General features: G+C 36.2%; 5 protein-coding genes across 5 annotated transcripts; 1 reads left to right on the forward strand and 4 right to left on the reverse strand.

Annotated features, from left to right (window-relative positions):
* The first annotated feature begins 2 nt into the window (after nucleotides 1–2).
* Nucleotides 3–3,059, forward strand: LOC124448630 (alkyldihydroxyacetonephosphate synthase, peroxisomal-like). The gene is made up of 5 exons (XM_046999587.1): nucleotides 3–267; nucleotides 856–1,177; nucleotides 1,247–1,571; nucleotides 1,642–1,876; nucleotides 1,961–3,059. The coding sequence occupies exons 2-5, from the start codon at nucleotides 858–860 to the stop codon at nucleotides 2,839–2,841; spliced, it is 1,761 nt and encodes a 586-aa protein (XP_046855543.1). The 5' UTR covers nucleotides 3–267; nucleotides 856–857; the 3' UTR covers nucleotides 2,842–3,059.
* On the reverse strand, nucleotides 3,060–3,757 carry LOC124448639 (kunitz-type protease inhibitor PcKuz1-like). Its single transcript, XM_046999596.1, has 3 exons — nucleotides 3,640–3,757; nucleotides 3,344–3,571; nucleotides 3,060–3,181 (listed from the first exon to the last, which is right to left on the reverse strand). Exons 1-3 carry the CDS (start codon nucleotides 3,695–3,697, stop codon nucleotides 3,171–3,173), a joined length of 297 nt encoding a protein of 98 aa, XP_046855552.1. The 5' UTR covers nucleotides 3,698–3,757; the 3' UTR covers nucleotides 3,060–3,170.
* A 1,397-nt stretch (nucleotides 3,758–5,154) lies between these two features.
* LOC124448640 (splicing factor 3B subunit 5-like) lies at nucleotides 5,155–6,818 on the reverse strand. The gene is made up of 5 exons (XM_046999597.1): nucleotides 6,788–6,818; nucleotides 6,678–6,714; nucleotides 6,510–6,555; nucleotides 6,297–6,420; nucleotides 5,155–5,397 (listed from the first exon to the last, which is right to left on the reverse strand). The coding sequence occupies exons 1-5, from the start codon at nucleotides 6,788–6,790 to the stop codon at nucleotides 5,347–5,349; spliced, it is 261 nt and encodes an 86-aa protein (XP_046855553.1). The 5' UTR covers nucleotides 6,791–6,818; the 3' UTR covers nucleotides 5,155–5,346.
* Nucleotides 6,819–7,136: 318 nt separating this feature from the next.
* LOC124448635 (RNA demethylase ALKBH5-like) lies at nucleotides 7,137–9,029 on the reverse strand. Its single transcript, XM_046999592.1, has 3 exons — nucleotides 8,268–9,029; nucleotides 7,747–7,827; nucleotides 7,137–7,667 (listed from the first exon to the last, which is right to left on the reverse strand). The coding sequence occupies exons 1-3, from the start codon at nucleotides 8,603–8,605 to the stop codon at nucleotides 7,430–7,432; spliced, it is 657 nt and encodes a 218-aa protein (XP_046855548.1). The 5' UTR covers nucleotides 8,606–9,029; the 3' UTR covers nucleotides 7,137–7,429.
* A 1,190-nt stretch (nucleotides 9,030–10,219) lies between these two features.
* Nucleotides 10,220–22,803, reverse strand: LOC124448633 (eukaryotic translation initiation factor 3 subunit L-like). Its single transcript, XM_046999589.1, has 22 exons — nucleotides 22,538–22,803; nucleotides 22,397–22,469; nucleotides 22,141–22,232; nucleotides 22,026–22,058; nucleotides 21,724–21,803; nucleotides 21,590–21,651; nucleotides 21,272–21,335; nucleotides 21,129–21,202; nucleotides 19,823–19,903; nucleotides 19,665–19,733; nucleotides 16,551–16,727; nucleotides 16,400–16,483; nucleotides 15,695–15,781; nucleotides 15,266–15,328; nucleotides 14,850–14,920; nucleotides 13,821–13,920; nucleotides 13,365–13,438; nucleotides 13,222–13,279; nucleotides 12,513–12,551; nucleotides 12,341–12,433; nucleotides 12,141–12,221; nucleotides 10,220–10,358 (listed from the first exon to the last, which is right to left on the reverse strand). Exons 3-22 carry the CDS (start codon nucleotides 22,146–22,148, stop codon nucleotides 10,326–10,328), a joined length of 1,431 nt encoding a protein of 476 aa, XP_046855545.1. The 5' UTR covers nucleotides 22,149–22,232; nucleotides 22,397–22,469; nucleotides 22,538–22,803; the 3' UTR covers nucleotides 10,220–10,325.
* Between the last annotated feature and the right edge of the window lie 685 nt (nucleotides 22,804–23,488).

Consider the following 23,488-nt stretch of genomic DNA (forward strand, 5'->3'; position numbering starts at 1 on the left):
AACTATGGTTCTCTGAATTGCGTTGTCGTAAAAATTAAAAATATGATGATTTAATTTTATAATATCATGATCCTCCGATCGATTGCGAAACTCATGCGTAATATCAGATGACAAAACACCTCGTTGGCTCGAATTCCCTCCAACTGTGAAATGTGGTGTGTTGTGACAAGCCTCTCAGTAATGACAGAAACCTGATGTATGATACGGACATCAAAAACTTTGCATTGTGGGCTGTTTAATTCATGAAATAGGCTGGCTATTATTCAGGTAATGTAAACATTAATGCAAATTTTTTGAACGCCAAAATGAAATTAACGCATCGCTTTTTCGGTGGTTTAATATGCGTTTATTTTTTGCGATCATTCAAATGAGCAATTGATGCAAATTATCATTTATGTACGAATGTCGATAATCTTGCAACAAATGAGTATATCGCACTTTCAGAAAGCTTGACATACTCTACTGTTTGTAAACTGATAATTTTATGGAATATTCAATTTTTCTGGAATGTGGTGCGTCCAACAGTCACGAGTCGTGTTCTTCAGTGACCCTTCTTGTGGTCATCAACGTGACGCGTGGCTTGCAGCATGCTAGGGTAGGGTGCTCTAGACTTTGAACTCTAATCTCTAACATTGTTCTTCCATGCCTGCCCAAGTAAGATCACTGCAAACAATCCTTATTGCATTGGTGTTGCAAAAATGTTAGTGCTAGAGTTCATCGTGACTGCCTGTTCATAGGGCTGTGATCTTGATGGATCTAGAGGCAGTATTTGTGGATAATATGATTGTCTAGAAGGCAAATGTAGTAGTCATATCAATCAAGTAATATTGTTATTTTTTATTGCATTGAATACAGCAATGGAGAAAAGGGAAGATGGAGAAGCCAAGCAGCCGCGAGATAATCAAAAATGGAATGGATGGGGGTACCAGGATTCCAAGTTTCTCATCAATTCAGAAGGGCTTGCCCAGTTTACGGGGGAGCGATATGGAATAAGCGGACAGGTCTTTCCAAAGTTAGTGGATTGGTTTGTCAATTCCTGTAGTGCTGATCTTGAGTTTAAGTCGCCATCTCAAAACATTCCCAAAGAGGAAGAGTTGCCGAAACCAATTGTGAATGAGCTATTTCTTAAAAGTGTTCGGGATATGGGTTTTGACCATTCGATGCATGGCCATGAGAGGTAGGAGATTAGACTGTGAAACTCCCATCTTCATGACACATTTTTAATCGATTTCAAAATATTTTAAAGGTTATTTCGGAGTCACGGTCACACATGTCATGAAATATACCTCCTTCGTCATGGTAAGATTCCAAGACTCCCCGATATCGTCATTTGGCCTCGTCATCATAATGAAGTTGAAAAGGTCGTCTCCCTTGCCAACAAACATGATGTTTGTATTATACCATTTGGTGGAGGGACAAGTGTTTCAAGTGCCTTGGAATGTCCTATTCATGAACTTAGAATGATTGTCAGTTTGGATATGACGAGGATGAATAAGATTCTTTGGATTGATCATGAGAACATGACAATGTGTGCTGAAGCAGGGATAATTGGTCAGGATTTAGAAAAACAAGTAATATTTTTGATTGCCTATTACTATTTTCAACTCTGAATCTTCAACCATTAAATTGGCTATTTTATAGTTGCATGAGAAAGGAGTTTGTGTTGGTCACGAGCCGGACTCAATGGAATTCAGTTCGCTTGGTGGATGGGTGGCAACTAGAGCATCTGGGATGAAGAAGAACATCTATGGTAACATTGAGGATTTATTGGTACATGTGAAGTTTGTCACCGCGAAAGGAACGATGGAAAAAAATTGTATGGTACCGCGCATGTCAACTGGACCTGACATTCATCATGTTATCATGGGATCTGAAGGTACAATTTAGGATACATATGGCTGATACATACATCGTGTAGTTTAAGATTATTTAACGATGACAAATCCTTACATTTCTTTAGGTACTTTAGGGGTTGTGACAGAGGTGATCCTAAGAATACAGCCGTTACCTGAACACAAAACATACGGTTCCATAGTGTTTCCAAATTTTGAATCAGGTGTCGAGTGCCTTCGTGAGATTGCTAAACTTCGCTGTGCTCCGGCATCTATACGACTTGTCGACAATGAACAGTTTAAATTTGGTCAAACGCTGAAGCCTCAAGCCCATTCTTTCTTTAGCTCTCTTATGGAGGGAATAAAAACGATCTATGTTACGCGTTTCAAAGGCTATGAACCGAACAAACTTTGCGTTGCAACTTTACTCTTTCAGGGGAGCAAAACTAACGTTGAAACCCAAGAAAAAATGGTCTATTCTATAGCTGCAAAATACGGGGGGTTGTCAGCTGGTGCTGAAAACGGCAGACGGGGGTACATGTTGACCTTTGCCATTGCATATCTACGTGATTTAGGATTCGAGTATAGTTTTCTTGCGGAGTCTTTTGAGACCTGTGTTCCTTGGGATCGAGTGATTACCCTATGCAAGAACACCAAAGCGGCCATATACAGAAAATGTAAAGACCTTGGGGTGCATTATAAGCCATTAGTGACCTGCCGGGTTACACAAACCTACGATACTGGCGCATGCGTGTACTTTTACTTTGGATTCAATTATCATGGACTAGCTGACCCACTTGCAGTTTACCAAGCGATCGAAGACGGTGCTCGGGATGAGGTTATAGCCAACGGGGGAAGTCTTTCTCATCATCACGGAGTTGGTAAAATACGAAAGCAATGGCTACCTTCTACTGTATCTAACGCAGGCTACGAAATGATGAATGGAATAAAGAAGACGTTAGATCCGAAGAATGTATTTGGAAATGACAATCTTATCTCAAAATTATAAGTGTAATCTCTTCTTTTTCAAATAAAACGCCTTACGCGCCTGCGTGGAATAGCTTTTATACGAGAAACTAGATTATAGCAATCGTTTACCTTCCAGATGAACGGGACTGGAAAGATATATCAAAATGTTGAAATTATAAAAATGTTCACTTAAAACATGAATAAATGAGAAATTGTTGTAAGCAAACAAATAATTATTAAAAACGTTGGAGACGCAAATCTTTGCAATTGAATTTAATAATATTTTGGCTTTATTATTCTCTTTACTATTTTGCACTTAATTATTTCGCATACATTATAAACTTGACATCTTGCAGCTCAATTTTTGCTTCATTTCGATTCTAAACAAGAAATACTAATTCTTATATTATCCAAAAACATCGTTAATATTCTGAGATCTAATAATTCAACACATCACTTATAATTGAAACGAAAATACTTTCCCATACGCCACCTACGTTTCAACAAATAAAGGGAAAATTCAAATTATTTGATGCCCTTACCAGATTTGCGACTATTTCCACGAACGCACAATTCTTCGCATTCACGTTTGGTTTTAAAATTGTTTCCGTTCTCTTGGCATCCTCCATAAATAAACTTTTCACATTCATTGTCCTCCGAATTGTAATAATATCTTTGAAATGCAGCTCGGCATGGACCGGTTTTCTTTAGTTCGAGACAAGCTCTGTCTTTATCAACATGATGAACATTTCTCTCGGCTTGGGAACATGCTAATTTGATAAAATATATACATATTTGAAGAAAGCGTTCAAACTCGTATTTTACTTAAATTGCTTACCACAAAGAAGTGCGAGAAAAATAGCCGCGAGACAAAACATAAGTCTTGAAAACGCCATGATGTTTCAACTACTTCTAATCAATCGATACTAGAGATATTTTGAAATCAAACTACGCAAATAAATTAGCGATAAGTTTGTTAAACAACGCTCACGTGAAATCACATGATGACGAGAAATGTGTTTTTTAACATTTATTTCGCACCTGTTGCAGGTATTGACATCTCTCACGATATGCGTCTTTAATTGTGTAAAAGTAAAATATCCTTTTTGTTCTTATTTTCAAAAAAAAATCAAAAAATTCTGAAACTTCCATCAAATTTTCTTCGCAATATTTTGCTTTTTTGTGTCTGTCAAATGTGACTTAAAAGACAGTAGCTGTATTTTCCTATCATTAAATTGACAATGACATATACATATTCCAACAAGAATAACTTTCTATATGACACTGCGATTCAATGAAAAGGAACTTACAAGTCCAAAACGAGCTTTTCAATTCATCTAAAGACCAAACTTCTCTCCCTTGACATTAGTTGACATTTGAAAGAAAACACCTAAATATGTAACAATAGAAACCGAAATTGTCGAAATGCGTTTACTTGAATCATACCATATTGGGAAAAATTAGAGAAAAACAGAAAATAATAAGTCTTTATATATATTTACTAAGCTAAACGAAAATTGTTCACATTTTTTATTCTACCTGTGAATGAACGTGAACTAATCCTTCTACAATCTCGCGGAGAATCCGCCACATTCTTTGTTGGTCCTTGTACTATCCCTTTGTCAGTAACATTCCTTAGAGTTCTCTTCTCACAATAATCCATCTGCATATACCAAGGTTTGCAGAGTACACTTTGAATCTTCTTGCAAAGCTCTTGTGGTGATTGCTTCCTCTTCACTTTCAAATCAGATGCCTCGTCCTAAAGGAAAGACGCTGGTAGTTATTTTTAAATATCTTCAGCAACATCATGAACAGTTCCCACTATTATATACCACGTGAGCCAACGAGTTTCCAAACTGTATGTGTGATTCATTGATATTTCTTTTGAACGTATCTTCAGAAGATTCGGTGCTATTAGTGTATTGTTTTCGTACTGGAACCTTGTTCTCGCTAGAGCTTTTAACGTCGTCAACAAATTTCTTTTTACCTTACAATATTTTCATGATTCAATCTAGAAAGGAACTTCTCCTCTCGGGAAATTTTGCGATTTAACTGAACACTTTTCGGATTCAAATAAATTCTTTTGATCGCATAGAGACAGCCGTCCAATTTATTACACCTTTGGAAATACACCTTATTTTACCCGACTTTGCTGGATTTTTATGATCCACAGAAGATCTTTATGATCCACAATACATTTATATGATCCACAAAGGATTTTTGTGATCCACAATGGATTTTTATGATCCACAATGGATTTTTATGATCCACGATGGACTTTTGTGATCCACAATAGATTTTTATGATTCACAAAGGATTTTTATGATCCACAATGGATTTATATGTAGACATATAGTGTACTGAGCTTTTCATTACAATGTATTTTATGTATTTGTACAATGTAATGTATAATATACTTAAAATTTCTCAAAAATATCTTTAAATCAAAAGTACTTAATGGTATGGACAGCTTTATGTAGCTTGCAAAAAAGATACAATACACATACAGATGTTATATTCAAAATGTCTGCCACATTCTTTATTTTCATGTTTCTTCAGGTCTTTGAGGGGGATGTCCGCAGGGCTGTAACATTTTCTAGGTGTGAATATATATAAAGTGTGATTGTAAGATTTCTCTTGAAGCAAGATAAACCTTAAGTATTTTTTCCAAGTAAAAACAAAATGTGGCGTTGATGTTTATTATTTTTTGTGACAAAATTGTTCAAATGTCATATTCAAGGTAGCCAAATCACGTTGCGCTTCTCTCATCAGCTGTTGGCTTGGATTTGTGTGATGATATGCAAATGGTCCATCAAGTCTTCTTACATAAGATAAACACATCAACTCACCAAAGTTAATTTTGTTTTATCCGATCAAAAATAGGCTCATCCTGTTAGTAGGGATGAGCCTATTTATGGGGCCTACCCATCGGGCTATAATCAACTGTTTTTAATTAATCAGCAATGGGAAGTTCAACAATTATTCATTCATTTTTTATTTTTAAAGATCAGTCAGTCTAAAATCTACCTATTTCTCTTACTTTGAATAATCATACTTAAATATTAATTATACTATATGAATTTTCTTCGTATTTTCCTTTCTTTTTGATTTTTATACAGCATACATTAAACTACAACTTGCAACACACCGGTGAGTAAAAGAGATTTTGATTTCCGAAACTTTTTCATCAATATTAAATGTGTGTGATGTTTCAAATGTCTTTTAACTTAATCTTGTTTCGACATTGACTAGATGTTTTACATGGTATGAGTTGACCCATTAATGCTTCCTTTCAACAGATTAATCAAATTGACTAATCGGCTTTTTATAGCAAATGGCTCTTCCCTACTGTTGAATAAAGATGTCAGCAGGTCAGAATATTCCACGTTTTCTTTGGTAAAAACATGCCTGGGTTACGGTTAAGGTTAGCATAAAGTTTAGCTGGGGTCGTTTTCTTGACCAGTAAGTAACAGTTAACATACATATATATCTTACCTCTAACAAATTAAATTTAACTCTAGCTTTTGACTCATTCTCCACCAATGCAAAGTAATCCAGTAGATTCTCGTGTCCGATGTAAGACGCCGCGCTATCACGATGCTGATTCACAAGCCACTCGCTAAAAAACGATAATGTATCATGTGTGTGATAAATGAACGATGAATCGAAATGAAATAAGATGGGAAACTTTTTTATAATTATACGTACAACTTTGAGGTGTCCGAATGGCCAGTACCAACATACTTCGACTGAACTGTAATAAAAACGGAGAAGTTTGGAAAGATATTCCTCAACACGTTGCCATTCCGACCGATGTCTTCAGATTGAGAAATTTTTTTCAAATAAAATCATCTTTTGAATTATCATTGAACTTACGATGCTCCAGTTGACTGTGGATGTTATATCTGTCATTCTAGTAAGAAAACGATAAAAAATAACAAGTAAAATTGTTCAAAACTTTCACGAAATGAAAATGCCATCCTCACCATCTTCGATTCGTCTCTCAGCCCCAGTCTCCTTACAAAGAGCGCTACCTCTCTTTAATAAACGCCACATCTCTAATAGACGCCTACCACCACAATGCATAATTGATAATGAATGATATAGAAGAGAGGTGGATTGGGCCCAGAAAACGTGTATTCAATCAAAGTTTTCTTTTTACTTGTTGAAAACATTGGTTAAAATAAAGATAATGGAAATTTTGTAAATGGCAATCCCTTGTGTCAATTCTACATGCCTCTCTTCACCCAGAGCGACTTGAATTCGTTAAATGTCCCAGACATTCATTTGATCTTATATGATACACTCACTAGTCCCATAAAAATACGCATTGAATTTTGAAAGAAACACAAATATATACAATTATAATTACCATGAAATAACATTTCCCTAAAATAAAGTCTTATGCTATTTACAAGTGTAGATTTTACCATTAAAATACTAAATAAGTGTTAAAGCAATCTTTTCATAACTTGCATACAAAGTTCCAAGAATGATACATTTATGATTTATTGAATAATGCTCTCTATTTAATATACAATATAAGTTCAGGTATTACTTAGTCTTCAATATTAAATTTTCTAGGAATTCACAACAAAATCTCAAATTGCAAGAAAATCCTCTCACTTTCATTCAGAATCCCGTGCAGAATTTCGATGCTTTATATTTTCTTTGTAATGATCAGATCGCATGCGGTTTTTCATATACCAAGGTTCATCTTCGCTGTCAGATTCGGGACTTCGATGTCTCTTTCTGCGTTGACCTATCGGACTAACATCTCTTTGATCATGATCTTTTAAATTCCGGTTGTGGTCATTTTTTCCAGGTTTATACGAAAGAGGTAAACGGGGAGCATCATCATACACTCTAGAAATACAGAAATATACCGTAAATTATCATCACATTTCAAGAAAGGAGATTGGGGGGAGTGAATTTCTGGACATACCTTCTCAAAATAATAACAGCTCGTCTGGCGGTTACATCTTGAGGCCGAACACAATGTGTTATGTCATCAGCAGCATAACCACTAAATGTAAAAGACTTTAAGTTACCAAATAATATTGCATGAGACCATATGTCTGAATATTATTTACTATATCAGATTATGTATTCTTAAAATGCAATGGCATGGTTCAAAATAGAAAGCTTCCAATGACCAAAAACAGACCATGTTTTTGGAGACGCCAGGCAAAATTCTTAAGTTTTGCTTCATTTCATTAGCTTGCCTCAGGTCAAATTTTCGACTACTTGAAAATGTCAATAACCGACATGTAACGTTTAGGCAAAAACTAGTTTCAAGCAAATATTCAACAATTTTAGACTTCTTAGAAAAAAGTTAGTAAGAAGCACCACTTACTAGAAGATTTTAAAGGTTACTAAAATTGCTCTCTCAATAACTCTACCACTCACTCTGTTTATATACCAAGCTTTGTTAGTAAACAAAAAATGAAACATATTTCAACCAACCTAAGTGCAGTGACGCAACCTCTCGATATTGGCAGAGCAAGAACTGGTGCTGACGTACGAATTGGTTTGAAAGTAAATTTACACCCAAAACACAACGAGGTTGAGCTGAAAAATGATGCAGACACTATGGGCCTCTCGAATATATGACCTGGATCAATATGAGATACGATACAGCCACCTGGTTGGTAATCGTTAATTACTGCACTGTTTATAAAGTTTTTTGGTAAAATACCAGCTTCTACAATTTTACGCTCAACCATTTTAAAGATCCACGATGGTATATCATCAACAACCCCTCGTGCATACAGCCTTTCCTTCCCGGGTCCCCTTTCATTCATCTGTTTACCATAAGTGTACCCTTCACCAAAGAAATACTTGATTCTCAAAGGGGCTCTATCGACAGTTTTTTCACGATATACACCTTTCTCGCCGTTTTCTACTATTTCATCGATTTTCTTTTCGATCTTTCTGCATGCGTCGTCGTCAAACAAAACGCGTTGTAGTATACCTTCATGGATCTTCTGCAATTCGCTTGCGTTGCTGTTTTCATCATCGGAAGCGCGGGAATTTTTCCTAGAGCTACGTCTGCTTTCCTTTGGCTCAAGCTTTGTTTTTATCTTCGTCAAGCGAACGCTTCTTTTGGTTGGAGATGCCGTTTAATTTCGAACGAAGGTCGACAAACTGCTTCGTTTTCGTTGATGTTACGTCTGCCATGTTGAGTTTCCTTTTTGAATTGACCTTATGTTTTACTCTTACGTAATACGCTATCCAGTTACACAGCAGTCAGTGGAAATGAAACTAAAAATGGTAATAATTCCATGCTCCACCGTTCTTCGTTGGTTGACTGGGTTTGACCTTGTTTTACCACACATATCAATTATCAATGGTTCTACTTCTACCTTTCCACCATAATAACTGGTTCTACATACCCTATTATGAAGGAAGCTCTGAGAGAAAACGACATATATAAATTACACTGTCATCATCACACTCTGCAACTTACTGTCAACCAGCGCCAACCACAGGGGCTGCGAAGAAGGGTGGCAAGGGGGCAATTTCCCCCGTACTTTTTCTATATCTCTTGCTTTGTAAAGTTCAAAAATATAAAATCCGCTTTGGCAAATACTTACATTTGATAAGTATGGACGTTTAACAGTATTTCCTGTCTCACGTTCACTCCACTTTCATTTTTTGGTTTAATGATTATAATGGTATATTGAATGATTGCTGATAAAACTGTTAAAAACGAATTTGCTATACTGGGAACAACAATCCGATTCCGCGACCTTTTGCCCCTCACTTTTCAAACCTCTCCCTGATCCACTGTCATCTTCAGACACTTGTTATCATCCTCTGTAGTCTGAAACCTAATGTCACCTAGCGCCAGTCCCGTAACCAGGGGGGCGGGGTGCACTAGGTGCACGTGCACCCCCCATACCTAAACAATGTCCGCTTTTCTATGCTAGTTCGCTTTAGAGAAATAAAAGAACTATGAACAATCTAAAATGTCTTTTATGTTATTGAAAATGAAAACGATCTTTATGTTTTTGAACCTGTTCCCGGTTAACCTGATACCGTCATCTTCAGTCGCCAACTGTGAACTATTCCCATCTACAGTCATCAACTGCACTGTAACTTAGAATCACTTACGGTGATCTACTGTTATCTACTGTTTGTAAACCCTCCCCTTTGCTGGTTAAAAACTTAAAGTCACGTGGAAAAAGAGGATTTACAGAATATACTCGATTAATTACGAAGTGCGTATGTACACAGATGTGATTGTGATACAGTGATTAATAAAATTTATCAAAATTTATGAGTGTCTAGACCATCAACTTAGCTTCTACAGCTTTTCTCAACGTCCACTGCCAACAAAACGGACTAACGGACGTTTCTCATTGGATCTCCTTCGCGCGTCCCAAAACGCATGCGCAAATAAAATCAGATGCAAATCAAAGGGCAATTTATATTTGAACAGATGGTAATTATTTTATGATTAAATACGCATTTCAGGTTCGTCAAAGAGGCGAACATTTTTCAACTCGAGGGCGAGAATCATCAATACCGATCATTACTGATAGTTTGACCAAGCTGAAAGAAGAAAAAATAATTAAGAGGTAATTAATGCATTGTTCCACATATTTCTGTCCAAGCATGACCGTCGCAAACGAATAATTCAGTGATAAAATTACGACGAAAGTTTAATATTCATGGCAAAGTGGACCAACTGTAGAAAAGAAAGCCATAAAGAGCGTAGTTTAAAGTTTAAGAAGAAAGCCATAAAGAGCGTAGTTTAAAGTTTAAGAAGAAAGCCATAAAGAGCGTAGTTTAAAGTTTAAGAAGAAAGCCATAAACAGCGTAGTTTAAAGTTTAAGAAGAAAACCATAAAGAGCGTAGTTTAAAGTTTAAGAAGAAAGCCATAAAGAGCGTAGTTTAAAGTTTAAGAAGAAAGCCATAAAGAGCGTAGTTTAAAGTTTAAGAAGAAAGCCATAAAGAGCGTAGTTTAAAGTTTAAGAAGAAAGCCATAAAGAGCGTAGTTTAAAGTTTAAGAAGAAAACCATAAAGAGCGTAGTTTAAAGTTTAAGAAGAAAACCATAAAGAGCGTAGTTTAAAGTTTAAGAAGAAAGCCATAAAGAGCGTAGTTTAAAGTTTAAGAAGAAAACCATAAAGAGCGTAGTTTAAAGTTTAAGAAGAAACCATAAAGAGCGTAGTTTAAAGTTTAAGAAGAAAGCCATAAAGAGCGTAGTTTAAAGTTTAAGAAGAAACCATAAAGAGCGTAGTTTAAAGTTTAAGAAGAAAACCATAAAGAGCGTAGTTTAAAGTTTAAGAAGAAAACCATAAAGAGCGTAGTTTAAAGTTTAAGAAGAAAGCCATAAAGAGCGTAGTTTAAAGTTTAAGAAGAAACCATAAAGAGCGTAGTTTAAAGTTTAAGAAGAAAACCATAAAGAGCGTAGTTTAAAGTTTAAGAAGAAAACCATAAAGAGCGTAGTTTAAAGTTTAAGAAGAAAGAAAGAGCGTAGTTTAAAGTTTAAGAAGAAACCATAAAGAGCGTAGTTTAAAGTTTAAGAAGAAAACCATAAAGAGCGTAGTTTAAAGTTTAAGAAGAAAGCCATAAAGAGCGTAGTTTAAAGTTTAAGAAGAAAACCATAAAGAGCGTAGTTTAAAGTTTAAGAAGAAAACCATAAAGAGCGTAGTTTAAAGTTTAAGAAGAAAGCCATAAAGAGCGTAGTTTAAAGTTTAAGAGTTTTGAAAAGAAATTTTTACAACAGGGGCCGGTTGCACGAAGCCTGGATAGCGTTATCCATTGGATAGCAAAAAATTTCAAACTTGTAAAAAAGATGTTCAGTGATTGTTCAGTTTCAATCTTATCTTTCTTGCTTGTTAAAAGGTTTTATAATAGTTTAAAAAACTTGTTATCCAATGGATAACGCTATCCAGGCTTCGTGCAACCGGCCCGTGAAGTTTAAAAAATAACTATAGCTGGTTTACATGTTACGTCACGGCCGCCATCTTGGTTGAAATTTATAAAGTATTTTTCTTTTTTACAATCGGTGACGTGCAACAGGGGACTGGGAGTGAGAGAACAATGGCCATTTGGACGACATTTTCATTGTAAATAAGGAAATACTTTGTTAAAATCATCCAACATGGCGGCCATGACGAAACTTGCAAACCAAGAAAACAAATTTCAAGCAACATGGCGAGAATAATAGATTTTTATATCAATAGCTAATGCCAATGAAAATCTGGAATTTACAAAGCACCAACAACCTTGTCGGTCGGCTACAACACTCTATCTCCCTCAAGAACACCAATGAAAATATCAGGTCACATGAGTGGTTGCAGACAAAATTATCTTAAATGGAAATTTACCTCCTCAAATTTCATAATTTGTCGAATGAAGAAGTTGCCATAACCCCTCTCCACCTTTGTATCAGCAATGTGAATCATATCCTAGTCGGAGATGTAAAAAATGACTATCACAGATCAAATACAAAGCAAATCTTATTTAGCAGCTGCTGAGAGGAAAATCCGTTCCGTTCAAGTCGTGGTTTAAAATCAGAAAAACTCACATTCTCAATGTAAAAGTCAACGTCTGAAGAGGATTGAAATTCGCCTTCCAGCGCATCCGGGCCTTTTGTCCACGTAAAATGACGTTGTTTATGCTAAGGAATGACCAAGACGTGATAAATAAATACATAAAATAATAAGAAATCGTGTTTTTATTTCGAATAACAAACAAACTTTGTAGCAAAGCAATTGAGTTCGAAGTGTTTCTTCATCCTACACAAAAATATTGAAATGTCAATAGTAAAATAGGGATTTTTCATGAATTCGCATCAGAAAAAACCAGTTTTGAGAAGCATTTTCTTATGAACTATATTAAGAAAAGGTAGTCTTTTGACGAGCGTTATGTACATATGTGTACAATACCAAGAAAAAGTAATCATTTGATGTACCATTATGTACATATATGTATAATACCAAGAAAACGTAATCATTTGATGTACCATTATGTACATATATGTACCATGCAAAAAAGAAGTCTTTTGAAAAGCACATTATGTACATTTATAAAATAACAATGTAACGCGTGCGTTGATTGGTCTATAGCTTCATTTAGCCTGAACAAACGGATCTGAGCTAAAGAAGCTAAATAATTGATTTGCAAATCAATAATCAATACATGTCGGAGAAAAAATTTAAACATATGTTTTGAATTGAACATTTTTGCATTATCCTTATTTTATAGATGTTTTTCGTGTTTGCACTGGCTTATGCGACCCTTGGAGCTCAGTTTATGAACAGAGTTACACTGATCTGCTCTCGAGTTCTCTCAAAACGTCTCCTTGGTTTGAATAAGCTTCCGCCAACACAATAAAAATAATTAATTTTTTAAATACCATGTGAAGAAAAAATAGTTTTTTGAGGAATATGATGTATCTATACGTACCATGTCAAGAAACGCAGCAAGTTTTGAGAGTGGCATCGTCTTGTATAACTTGAGATAACTTAACATTATACAAAAAGGTTTCAAGTCCATATACGCTTACAAAAAGAGAAAAATACAATCATTTCTTATGGTAAATATTCAACCTTCTAATAGTAGGTATGAGAGATTGTTGCCTCATTTCTTGCAAGAAGTTCTTAAGTTGAATATCAAATGCTTCCTACAAAAGGCAAACATCTCTTTTTGACTGAGACCAAGGGAAATGGTGTGTTTTGTATACCTGAGACAGCCGTTGTTAAAACAATGCTGGTCGGTGGTAAAAACACACCGTTTCCCTAAATTTCAGTTAATAGGTGTTTTGTTATATACCAATTTTCAATGAGAAACGAAACAACGACGTGAAAAAAAGAAATAGTTTCTTTCCCAATAAGATAGTAAAAAAACACTTTGGAAAAATTTCCACGCTTTTTTGATAGACCAATGAAATAGCTTAAAAAAACGAGCTTTGAAAATTGGTATACAACCATAAAAGAAAAGGCATTCACTCGGTTATAATTTGAATGTCACGAGAAACAGATTATGGAAAAGCCGCGAATAAATACCCGGTGATATTTTCCCGGTACGGCATCGTAGTTGGGAGGCGATGGAGTGACGAATTTCGGACATGCGAATGAAAACATTTCCTCTAAGAGAGTTAGGTCGCTAAAAAAAATGAAAAACAACAAGAAAACAATAACAAAATTGTGTTTTACTGGAATTCCAAGTATGCAATGAGTAATGTTGGTATATTAAATCGACATTAATGTTGTTTTGGTAACTGGATGTGAATGAAACTAAGAAAGAATTTAATAAACACAAGTCCTTGTTTCTGGCAAGATTTGCCAACCCGCAAGTTTATGTCCTGCAGCCAGCCCGAAAGTTATGGTCCTGCAGCCAGCCCGCAAGTTATGGTCCTGCAGCCAGCCCGCAAGTTTAAGTCCTGCAGCCAGCCCGCAAGTTTAAGTCCTGCAGCCAGCCCGCAAGTTTAAGTCCTGCAGCCAGCCCGCAAGTTTAAGTCCTGCAGCCAGCCCGCAAGTTTTAGTCCTGCAGCCAGCCCGCAAGTTTGGTCCTGCAGCCAGCCCGCAAGTTAAGTCCTGCAGCCAGCCCGCAAGTTTAAGTCCTGCAGCCAGCCCGCAAGTCTTGGTCCTGCAGCCAGCCCGCAGTTTTGGTCCTGCAGCCAGCCCGCAAGCTTTGGTCCTGCAGCCAGCCCGCAAGCTTTGGTCCTGCAGCCAGCCCGCAAGTTTAAGTCCTGCTATGTAAATTTCTGAGCATTAATCATTTGTCTGTCAATCTTTTTTTTGCTTTGAGTGAAAATGGAAAATTTAAATAGCAGTACTGAATAAGGAGGCTGGCTCATCTGGCAACGTCACTGTTGTCATCGAATCATAATGGGGATCTTGAACAAGCAATTTGATTAATGATACATAACAGAAAATATGAACTTTCGAACAAACTTTGCAAAGCAACGCCGTAAAAACATCTGTAAACAGAACAGACTTTCGCTCTCTACACTTCACTCAATCATCAACAAACAGTGCGTTTACATACAGACTATCATAAATCAACCGTAGTACATTCGTAACATATCTTACCCTCGTTGAAGCTTTATAATTTTCTCACTGTAATTATCACGCAAATGAGCGTTGACGTTTTCATCAATACGCTAAATGTAAGAATGTAATCACGTGATAACAAGCTTTAGTTCGCTCCATTGAACTAAATATATAACTGGTATGCTACCTTCACATAAAAATGCTTGTACTTTCATGAAGCCAAATTTTACCCTCAGACGCGCGAGTATGTGAGTAAAGTCACGCATTTTAGCTTACTGTCATAAACGAACTTTCTTTGGGCCCTACGTGGAAAGACTGGGACTAGATAAATTGCTGGCAGGAAGTAGCATTCCAGTTATATTTGTGCAATAATAGGCGTATCAAACCTTCATGCAACCGGTTAAAAGATATTTTGAAGAAAATGTATCCTCATTTGCCTTTAATTACGGCCGTACCTGAGGTGAAAATGAGAGACAAATTGCCAGCAACGTAAACATTTTTTCGTTCATTTTTTTGATCTAAAAAGTGCAATAGTAGTCGTATATGGGCATTGTACAGATGAATAATACTAGAGTTATCTCAAACTTAGGAAAAAATTAAGTAATATCAAGGGAAGAGCAGAAAAATGATCTAAAACTATTGTAATAAGACATGTCAAATAATCAAAACAGAATGCATTTTGATATCAGAGCCGAGACTAGAACGCTAATTGAGGGAATAAGCGATAGTACTTTTAAAAAAAATCAGTCGGACACGGCTGAATAAGTATGTATGTCTCCCCCCCCCCCTAAATAGCGTTCTATTTTTGGCCCAGTTTGAGATTAAAGCGACCTAAGCTTTGAGTCTTTTCAACATGGCGATTTTATTCGTAAAATCCAACTTACTGCATCGATTTGATAAGCTCTGTTTTGTATCATTGGTTTCGCCCTTTGAATGTACAGTAGTATGTTACAGAAGATGCGGATGGCATCCTAAAATCGACAAATACGAAGTAAATGTAGTGTATATTGAAATTAGAGTGCTATCCCGCCCATTGGCCAAAATTTTTTGTGATTCTACCCCGAAATGTCGGCGAAATAAGCCGTACTATGCAGTCCAGTCAGAGGTGCGCCCAGCATTTAGGAAAATATATAACAACATCCCTTTGATTGCTGGGATTTTAGTCTTTGAGAATTCAAAACAAATGGTGTTTTTGTTCGCGAATTTGAAATTAAATGCGGTAATGTATTTTTTCCAAAATATTGATCCGCTTCTGCATATGGTTCAACTTTAACAGCGTTGTTCTTCTCGATGGTTTTCAATTTTATACTGGCTGTTAAAGTGTTTGCATTTAGGGGAATGAAACTTATAAACAAAAACTGCGTGAATATTCAACTTTGAAGGACTGGAACGAACGAGATTATCAGATAGACTTAATTTTGAATCGATTTAACGACTCATTTTAATCGCTCCAGGATTTGAGTAATCCGCTTCAAATATAAACAGCATAAGAGCATGTACGGTTATGGATATAATGGTACAAGTATGGATCACTACCTGGTATCTTCTCATCATGTTATGGATATAATGGTACAAGTATGGATCACTACCTGGTATCTTCTCATCATAAGATAAGCAAAACCAACGTAGTAATATGTGGTTATCTGGCAAGCCGGCACTCTGGAGTACATACTCTAAAAATGAAAAATTCGGCCTTCATTCTCTACAGTTTTCCACATGTTAAATATCAAGAAAAATAACCTTGCGATTTAGTTCAATGTTCCCCAAGACTTTCAGCGCCATCAGATAGTCGCCTAGCAACGAATGCAGTCGTAACAAACCGATCAAGCTAAAATAACCCAGCATTTTGTAAAGAGGTTTGATGCCAAAGTCTCCAGCAACGGTGTCCGGATCTCCACCAGATCTATATTCCTCGAGCTGTAACATAGTCATAAAGCCTGTTTTTCACTAGCCCGTATCGTAACGTATCGTAGCAAAACGTAACATGGCGCATGCGTGCTTGCGAATTTGACGGTCAATAAGCACAAGCACGCATGCGCCATGTTACGTTTTGCTACGATAGATTACGATACGTGGCAAGTGGAGAACAGGCTTAATGATGAAGATGAGGACTACGAAAATTTAGCAGAAAATACAGACACTTGCAATTGACCGTGAGGCGTGCATAAATGAAACGTTTGTTATATTTTCAAAACTTGACGTTGCTAACGGCTATCTTGACGTTACTATACAGCTATCTGATTGTTTCTAAGGCGTAACCCTGAGATAGCATTGGTTAATAATTAAGTGTCGCTATGTCTCCCAATACCAATTTAAAGTCTTATATCTAACGATACAGTTTAACGTTTTCAAACGTCTTTCCATACCTGCATAATTTCAATATGTCACAGTTGTTTATTAAATAAAAACAACATTTTCCATAACTTAACACGTAAGACTTAGCAACAATGAGTTAGCCGTTAGTAACGTCAAGTTTTCAAACGTCTTTCCATACTTGCATAATTTCAACATGTCACAGTTGTTTATTAAATAAAAACAACATTTTCCATAACTTAACACGTACGCCTTAGCCACAATGAGTTAGACGTTAGTAACGTCAAGTTTTCAAACGTCTTTCCATACTTGCATAATTTCAACATGTCAAGGTTGTTTATTAAATAAAAACAACATTTTCCATAACTTAACACGTAAGACTTAGCAACAATGAGTTAGCCGTTAGTAACGTCAAGTTTTCAAACGTCTTTCCATACTTGCATAATTTCAACATGTCAAGGTTGTTTATTAAATAAAAACAACATTTTCCATAACTTAACACGTATGCCTTAGCAACAATGAGTTAGCCGTTAGTAACGTCAAGTTTTGAAACGTCTTTCCATACTTGCATAATTTCAACATGTCACAGTTGTTTATTAAATAAAAACAACATTTTCCATAACATAACACGTATGCCTTAGCAACAATGAGTTAGCCGTTAGTAACGTCAAGTTTTGAAACGTCTTTCCATACTTGCATAATTTCAACATGTCACAGTTGTTTATTAAATAAAAACAACATTTTCCATAACTTAACACGTATGCCTTAGCAACAATGAGTTAGCCGTTAGTAACGTCAAGTTTTCAAACGTCTTTCCATACTTGCATAATTTCAACATGTCAAGGTTGTTTATTAAATAAAAACAACATTTTCCATAACTTAACACGTATGCCTTAGCAACAATGAGTTAGCCGTTAGTAACGTCAAGTTTTGAAACGTCTTTCCATACTTGCATAATTTCAACATGTCACAGTTGTTTATTAAATAAAAACAACATTTTCCATAACATAACACGTATGCCTTAGCAACAATGAGTTAGCCGTTAGTAACGTCAAGTTTTGAAACGTCTTTCCATACTTGTATAATTTCAACATGTCACAGTTGTTTATTAAATAAAAACAACATTTTCCATAACTTAACACGTACGCCTTAGCAACAATGAGTTAGCCGTTAGTAACGTCAAGTTTTCAAACGTCTTTCCATACTTGCATAATTTCAACATGTCACAGTTGTTTATTAAATAAAAACAACATTTTCCATAACTTAACACGTATGCCTTAGCAACAATTATTTTGCCGTTAGTAACGCCAAGTTTTGAAACTGTAACAAACTTTTAATTTACGCACGCCGCACGGTCAATTGCAAAATGGCAGTAAGTCTTCTTAAAATAACTGGGAGGTCAAAAAATTTTCTTTTAGATGTATTCTAAATCAATATGGAGCTTATGAAAATAAATCTCGATTTATCTAAAAACTTTCCGACGCCGATTTTTGGTGCTTAAGTTCATTTTTCGAACACTTTAACCGCAACTTTGCATTACATCTTTAGATCTCAGAACTTCTACATTGGAAGAAATATGATTGATTATCCTCACTTTTAATGGTGATACACCATAACCGCAATAATGAATAAGTTTGTGAATGACAAAGCAAACACGTAAATACGACAATGCTGAATGCTCTAAAACAGGGGTTTCCAAACTACGGCCCGCGGGCCAGATGTGGCCCGTTAGGCCTCTCAATCCGGCCAGCAGAGACACTTAAGAAAAAAAATAATAATATTATTAAACAAAATAAACTTTGTGCAGAAAGTTCACGTTATGACGCAAGCCAACTTTTATTAAAACATTCGCTCTTTGACCAGAGGTATACGGTTCGGCGGCCCTCAACATGCTGAATGAAAGTTCATGTGGCCCTCTAGCTGTAAAGTTTGGAGACCCCTGCTCTAAAACAACAGTAGATGCAACAAAAAATATTTAGGATTGAGGAAACGTCGCTGAATTTATTAGCGTACAAGGTTTGCAATAAGTTTGGGTGGAAATATGTATCGTTTTTGACTTCTAATGATTTATCTGACAGTAAATTTGTTGTTAATAGTAAGCATCTTTAGAGCGAGAGTTTAGGCAATTTTGAAATTGTTAGCGCGAAAAATTACCATCCAAGCTTGCTACCCTTTGAATTTGAGCTTGCAAAAGCTTAAATCAACACAAACATGGACAATTGACGATTGTTTCAAAAGACTGCATTTAAAAACGAAAAACACAAAACAATCTGCAAAGTAATGTACGATTATCTGCGTACACGTTGGCCAAATTTTCCGAAACTTTATTATCCTGAACAACATGTGCTATATTTTAACATAATTGCTTTTCATTTTTGTCATCTTTTGGCGCAAGGCATTTCAAAATTCTAATCACAGAAAATTAACAAAACAAAACCAAATTTAAGGGCTGGCTACTCTACCGATTTTAGTGACGTTTTCCCAACTGAACAGGAAACATTTTTTTGATGCATCATGCATACAAAGGAAGTACTACCAAACCTGTTCATAGATTTGTGATTTATCCACAAGTGAATGGAGGACATTCAATACGCTGTGTACATTGTAAATCTAAAGTTTCAGCATGAAAATGTGAGCATCATAAACAGTTTGCAATTTTCCGAAAATGATCTTTTAAAGATGAAACATTCACAAATCACCTTGGGATTTTCGCGAAGCAAAGAGATTTGCTCAGTATTCAATTTGCCAAACTTATATCGAAAAAGGCTGAACGACTGAAACTGTAAATGATGTAATATCAGTTAATATTCTCACATTACATAACCCCCGGAATCTGGGGGGTTTAAAATATTTTTTGAAAAGATTTTGAAGGAGGGGGGGTTGGGTGTAGAACTGACATAAAGGAGTGAAATGAAATACCTATCACTTATACTATCACTTGCAGTCAATGGCAACAGAAAAGCCAGCTCGTTCCTTACTCTTACAATGCAAACATTTTTGCGTTCATTCGCTGGAAAAGCAATGACTGGAATTAATCTTTTAAAGAAATGAATAATTATTTTGAGGAAAAATCTGCAGTGTAGGATTAAACTATTGGGGTGGCTTTGCAGCTGCTCAATGGTAATCTGCAGTGTAGGATTAAAAGATTGGGGTGGCTTTGCAGCTGCTCAATGGAAATCTGCAGTGTAGGATTAAACTATTGGGGTGGCTTTGCAGCTGCTCAATGGAAATCTGCAGTGTAGGATTAAACTATTGGGGTGGCTTTGCAGCTGCTCAATGGAAATCTGCAGTGTAGGATTAAAAGATTGGGGTGGCTTTGCAGCTGCTCAATGGAAATCTGCAGTGTAGGATTAAAAGATTGGGGTGGCTTTGCAGCTGCTCAATGGAAATCTGCAGTGTAGGATTAAAAGATTGGGGTGGCTTTACCGCTGCTCAATGGAAACAAGTACAATCAGGGAGGTGTTATTAGGCTATATTTACTGTTATGTTTAGCTCAGTCAGTAGAGCGTTCGCCTGGTGATAGCATGGTCCCAGGTTCGATGCCTGCCCTTGCCAACTCAGCATATGAGTAGCGCAAATCAGGTAATCTGATCTGTGCAGTAAAGTAGCAGGAAGCTGAGAGTAGGTGTGATGCTCCATCTCAGCATAAATCTCCCTTGTCTAGCGCTAAAACAAAAAGGGAATAGACTCCCACTTTGTTCAGCTGTTACCGACTTCAGGTCAGACCGCAACTTTACTTTTACTTCACTTAAGTCAGAGCTCTGTGTGTTTCATCATGCCTGTCATGTACATTACATGACAACACTGGTAATTAGTGGCCTCGGCAGCTCGATAAGTGAGGCAGATTTATTCACAAATGCATAATTTTCCATGTTAAGTTCTTTTGAAATCAATTTTTTCTCAGGGATTAAAATATGAATATACAAATATTATCCCGCTCAAATATTGACTGCCACTGCTAGCAACAGAGTGCAAACCTTCCCACACGCCCCTGCATATGAATACCTGATATATGAATTCATCAATGATATCCCAGAGCCATTGGTTGGGTAATACCAAGGGAACAGGATCATCGGTATCTGGCAAACGATAAATTTAACGAGTTTTAAAGCAAGCAATAAAAGTTTATTTCAATCATTGGGTCTTACTGAGTATATAGTTGAAAAGATCACAGTAGTTGTAATACGAATCGATTCGCTGCTCTATAGTTGGCTAAAAGAAAGAGAGAAATTCAAATCTTCGCAATCAGACTGTATTTGATATGATTAAGTAAAATTTACCCTCAGTTTTGAGTATATATGATGCAATCAGACTGTATTTGATATGATTAAGTAAAATTTACCCTCAGTTTTGAGTATATATGATGCAATCAGACTGTATTTGATATGATTAAGTAAAATTTACCCTGAGTTTTGAGTATATATGATGCAATCAGGCTGTATTTGATATGATTAAGTAAAATTTACCTTCAGTTTTGAGTATATATGACGAAAGCATAGCTCCTTGTACAGAGTTAGAAACAAGGGATCTAAAGCAATCAAAAGGTAAAAGGATCAGCAAATATAATTCCAGGGAAATGTCATGTAAAGTGGAGCCATACCATCACCAACAATAGGTGCAATATGTTCGGCTTCAGGCCACGGTGCTTTAGGAAATTTTTCATCACTTAACTTTGAAAATCTATAGAATTGTAGTCTTATGTAGTCGCAAGCTTTGAATCAGAGTTGGCCTCAGTGCACTTTACATAGGATTTTAATAAAAACCTAGCTAGGTTTTTAGTTGAAATTGAATGCAACACCAATTTTTTTCAAATTTTGAGCATGCAGCACTGTTGCCCAAGAGCTTCGGAGGTGTCTTTGAAATAAATTTATACCAAAAAGTAAAACAAACACTTTATCATACCCACTTTCATACATGGAGTGAATCTCGTACATTCTAAAATGTAAAAAATTGAACATTTTCAACCATCCTGCATTCAATAAATGACTTTTTGCATTTCCTGAAAATGGGTATTTACCTGTTCATGAATTTGCTTTTGAAAATATTTCAAGAACTTTTGCACTTCAACTGTGATAAAGTATCCCTCGCCATGATTACTTCTACTCACGTCTGAAAAGTTAAGCAACCCAGTGTATTATTTATGTGGCTAAATGAAAGTTTCTTGTTTAAAATTCAAATCTATTAATCGAACGACCGATTTGAAATCCGTCAAGAAAAGTGAACACTCTTTCATCTAAGTCTTACTGCAAGATAAGTGAAAATCACTGATGTACCTGCATCTTGATAACTTATGTCATAATCGGCTCCTGTATAGCCATAACTAGCTGCAATTCCACCAGACTCCAACTACACAACACATTCAAATACATTACACACCAAATAAACGCAAAGTCTTCCGCCTGAGACAAGTTTACCTCTCCTTCGACAAACTCCTCTGCTTGTGTGTACATTTTGACCAGCAATATTCTTTATTTTACTCGTTTTATGCAAGTTTCTTTCCAATTTTCCCACATGTGAGTCCGAAACAAAGATGTACGAGAGCTGAGCACTTATGGGTAGAAGGAACATGCGGATACAATAACTACAAAATAGGTACACAGAGGAGTGTTATGTGCTAACGGAAATATTGAAAAAATAGGAACGCGTTTCGTACATGGCATAACAGATTTTAGTTTGTCGACGGTCGAAGTGAATCAAAAGAAACTTACTTGAAGAAATATATGCCCTAAGAATCTGACATCATTTTTAGAACGAGAAACGTTAACAAAAATACGTGTTTGTAGATGAAGATCGTCCAGTTTCTTTGCAGTTCCGAGAAAGACTTTGGTGGTGGTTGCCAAAACTTATTGCTTGACGCTAGGTTGTCGAAACAAACGGAAACATCAGTCAATAAAATGATTTAAACTCCAGCAGTCCTTCTCGGGACTCCACTTAACTGAACGATCTACAAATATGTAGCGATACTCTCAGGTTCAAACAATTTGCTTCGTAGCAAGGTCCAAGTATAGTGCAAGGTCCAACAATTACATAAATGATTAGTTCATAGCACTGCGTAGAATTAATAGCACAAATGACAGTTGATACCAGCAATGGAAGCAAGGATAGTTAGTTGATACCAGGTGGAAAGTTTCTCACTGTCCTTAACTTCAACCCCAAACGCCCAGAAATAAGCAGAGCAACTGGTATAGCGAGCTCGCGGGAGAGGAGGCTGAATGAAATGACAGAATCATATAATCATTTATGTACTTCAATGATCGAAGCTATGCTAGAGGCTAAATGACAGAATCATATAATCATTTATGTACTTTAATGATAGAAGCTATGCTAGCGGGAGGGGAGGCTGAATGACAGAATCATACCATCAT

The sequence above is a fragment of the Xenia sp. Carnegie-2017 genome, unplaced genomic scaffold, assembly GCF_021976095.1.
Source record: "Xenia sp. Carnegie-2017 unplaced genomic scaffold, XeniaSp_v1 HiC_scaffold_23, whole genome shotgun sequence".
NCBI lineage: Eukaryota > Metazoa > Cnidaria > Anthozoa > Malacalcyonacea > Xeniidae > Xenia > Xenia sp. Carnegie-2017.

Bases quoted from the DNA above. Each gene is read 5' to 3' on its own strand.
- LOC124448630 (XM_046999587.1), top strand. From the start codon at position 858: ATGGAGAAAAGGGAAGATGGAGAAGCCAAGCAGCCGCGAGATAATCAA. The intron at 1,178-1,246 runs GTAGGAGATTAG...AATATTTTAAAG, and splicing joins TCGATGCATGGCCATGAGAG to GTTATTTCGGAGTCACGGTC. The intron at 1,877-1,960 runs GTACAATTTAGG...ACATTTCTTTAG, and splicing joins TGTTATCATGGGATCTGAAG to GTACTTTAGGGGTTGTGACA.
- LOC124448633 (XM_046999589.1), bottom strand. The intron at 21,804-22,025 runs GTATGATAAAGT...ACAATTCTATAG, and splicing joins CACTCCATGTATGAAAGTGG to ATTTTCAAAGTTAAGTGATG. The intron at 13,921-14,849 runs GTAAGATATGTT...CATTTTTTTTAG, and splicing joins ATTATAAAGCTTCAACGAGG to CGACCTAACTCTCTTAGAGG.
- LOC124448640 (XM_046999597.1), bottom strand. The intron at 6,556-6,677 runs GTAAGTTCAATG...TTTTTATTACAG, and splicing joins CCACAGTCAACTGGAGCATC to TTCAGTCGAAGTATGTTGGT. The intron at 6,421-6,509 runs GTACGTATAATT...ATCGTTTTTTAG, and splicing joins CATTCGGACACCTCAAAGTT to CGAGTGGCTTGTGAATCAGC.
- LOC124448639 (XM_046999596.1), bottom strand. From the start codon at position 3,697: ATGGCGTTTTCAAGACTTATGTTTTGTCTCGCGGCTATTTTTCTCGCA. The intron at 3,572-3,639 runs GTAAGCAATTTA...TTATCAAATTAG, and splicing joins TTTTCTCGCACTTCTTTGTG to CATGTTCCCAAGCCGAGAGA.
- LOC124448635 (XM_046999592.1), bottom strand. From the start codon at position 8,605: ATGAATGAAAGGGGACCCGGGAAGGAAAGGCTGTATGCACGAGGGGTT. The intron at 7,828-8,267 runs GTTGGTTGAAAT...TTTTACATTTAG, and splicing joins GGTTGCGTCACTGCACTTAG to TGGTTATGCTGCTGATGACA. The intron at 7,668-7,746 runs GTATGTCCAGAA...CTGTATTTCTAG, and splicing joins GCTGTTATTATTTTGAGAAG to AGTGTATGATGATGCTCCCC.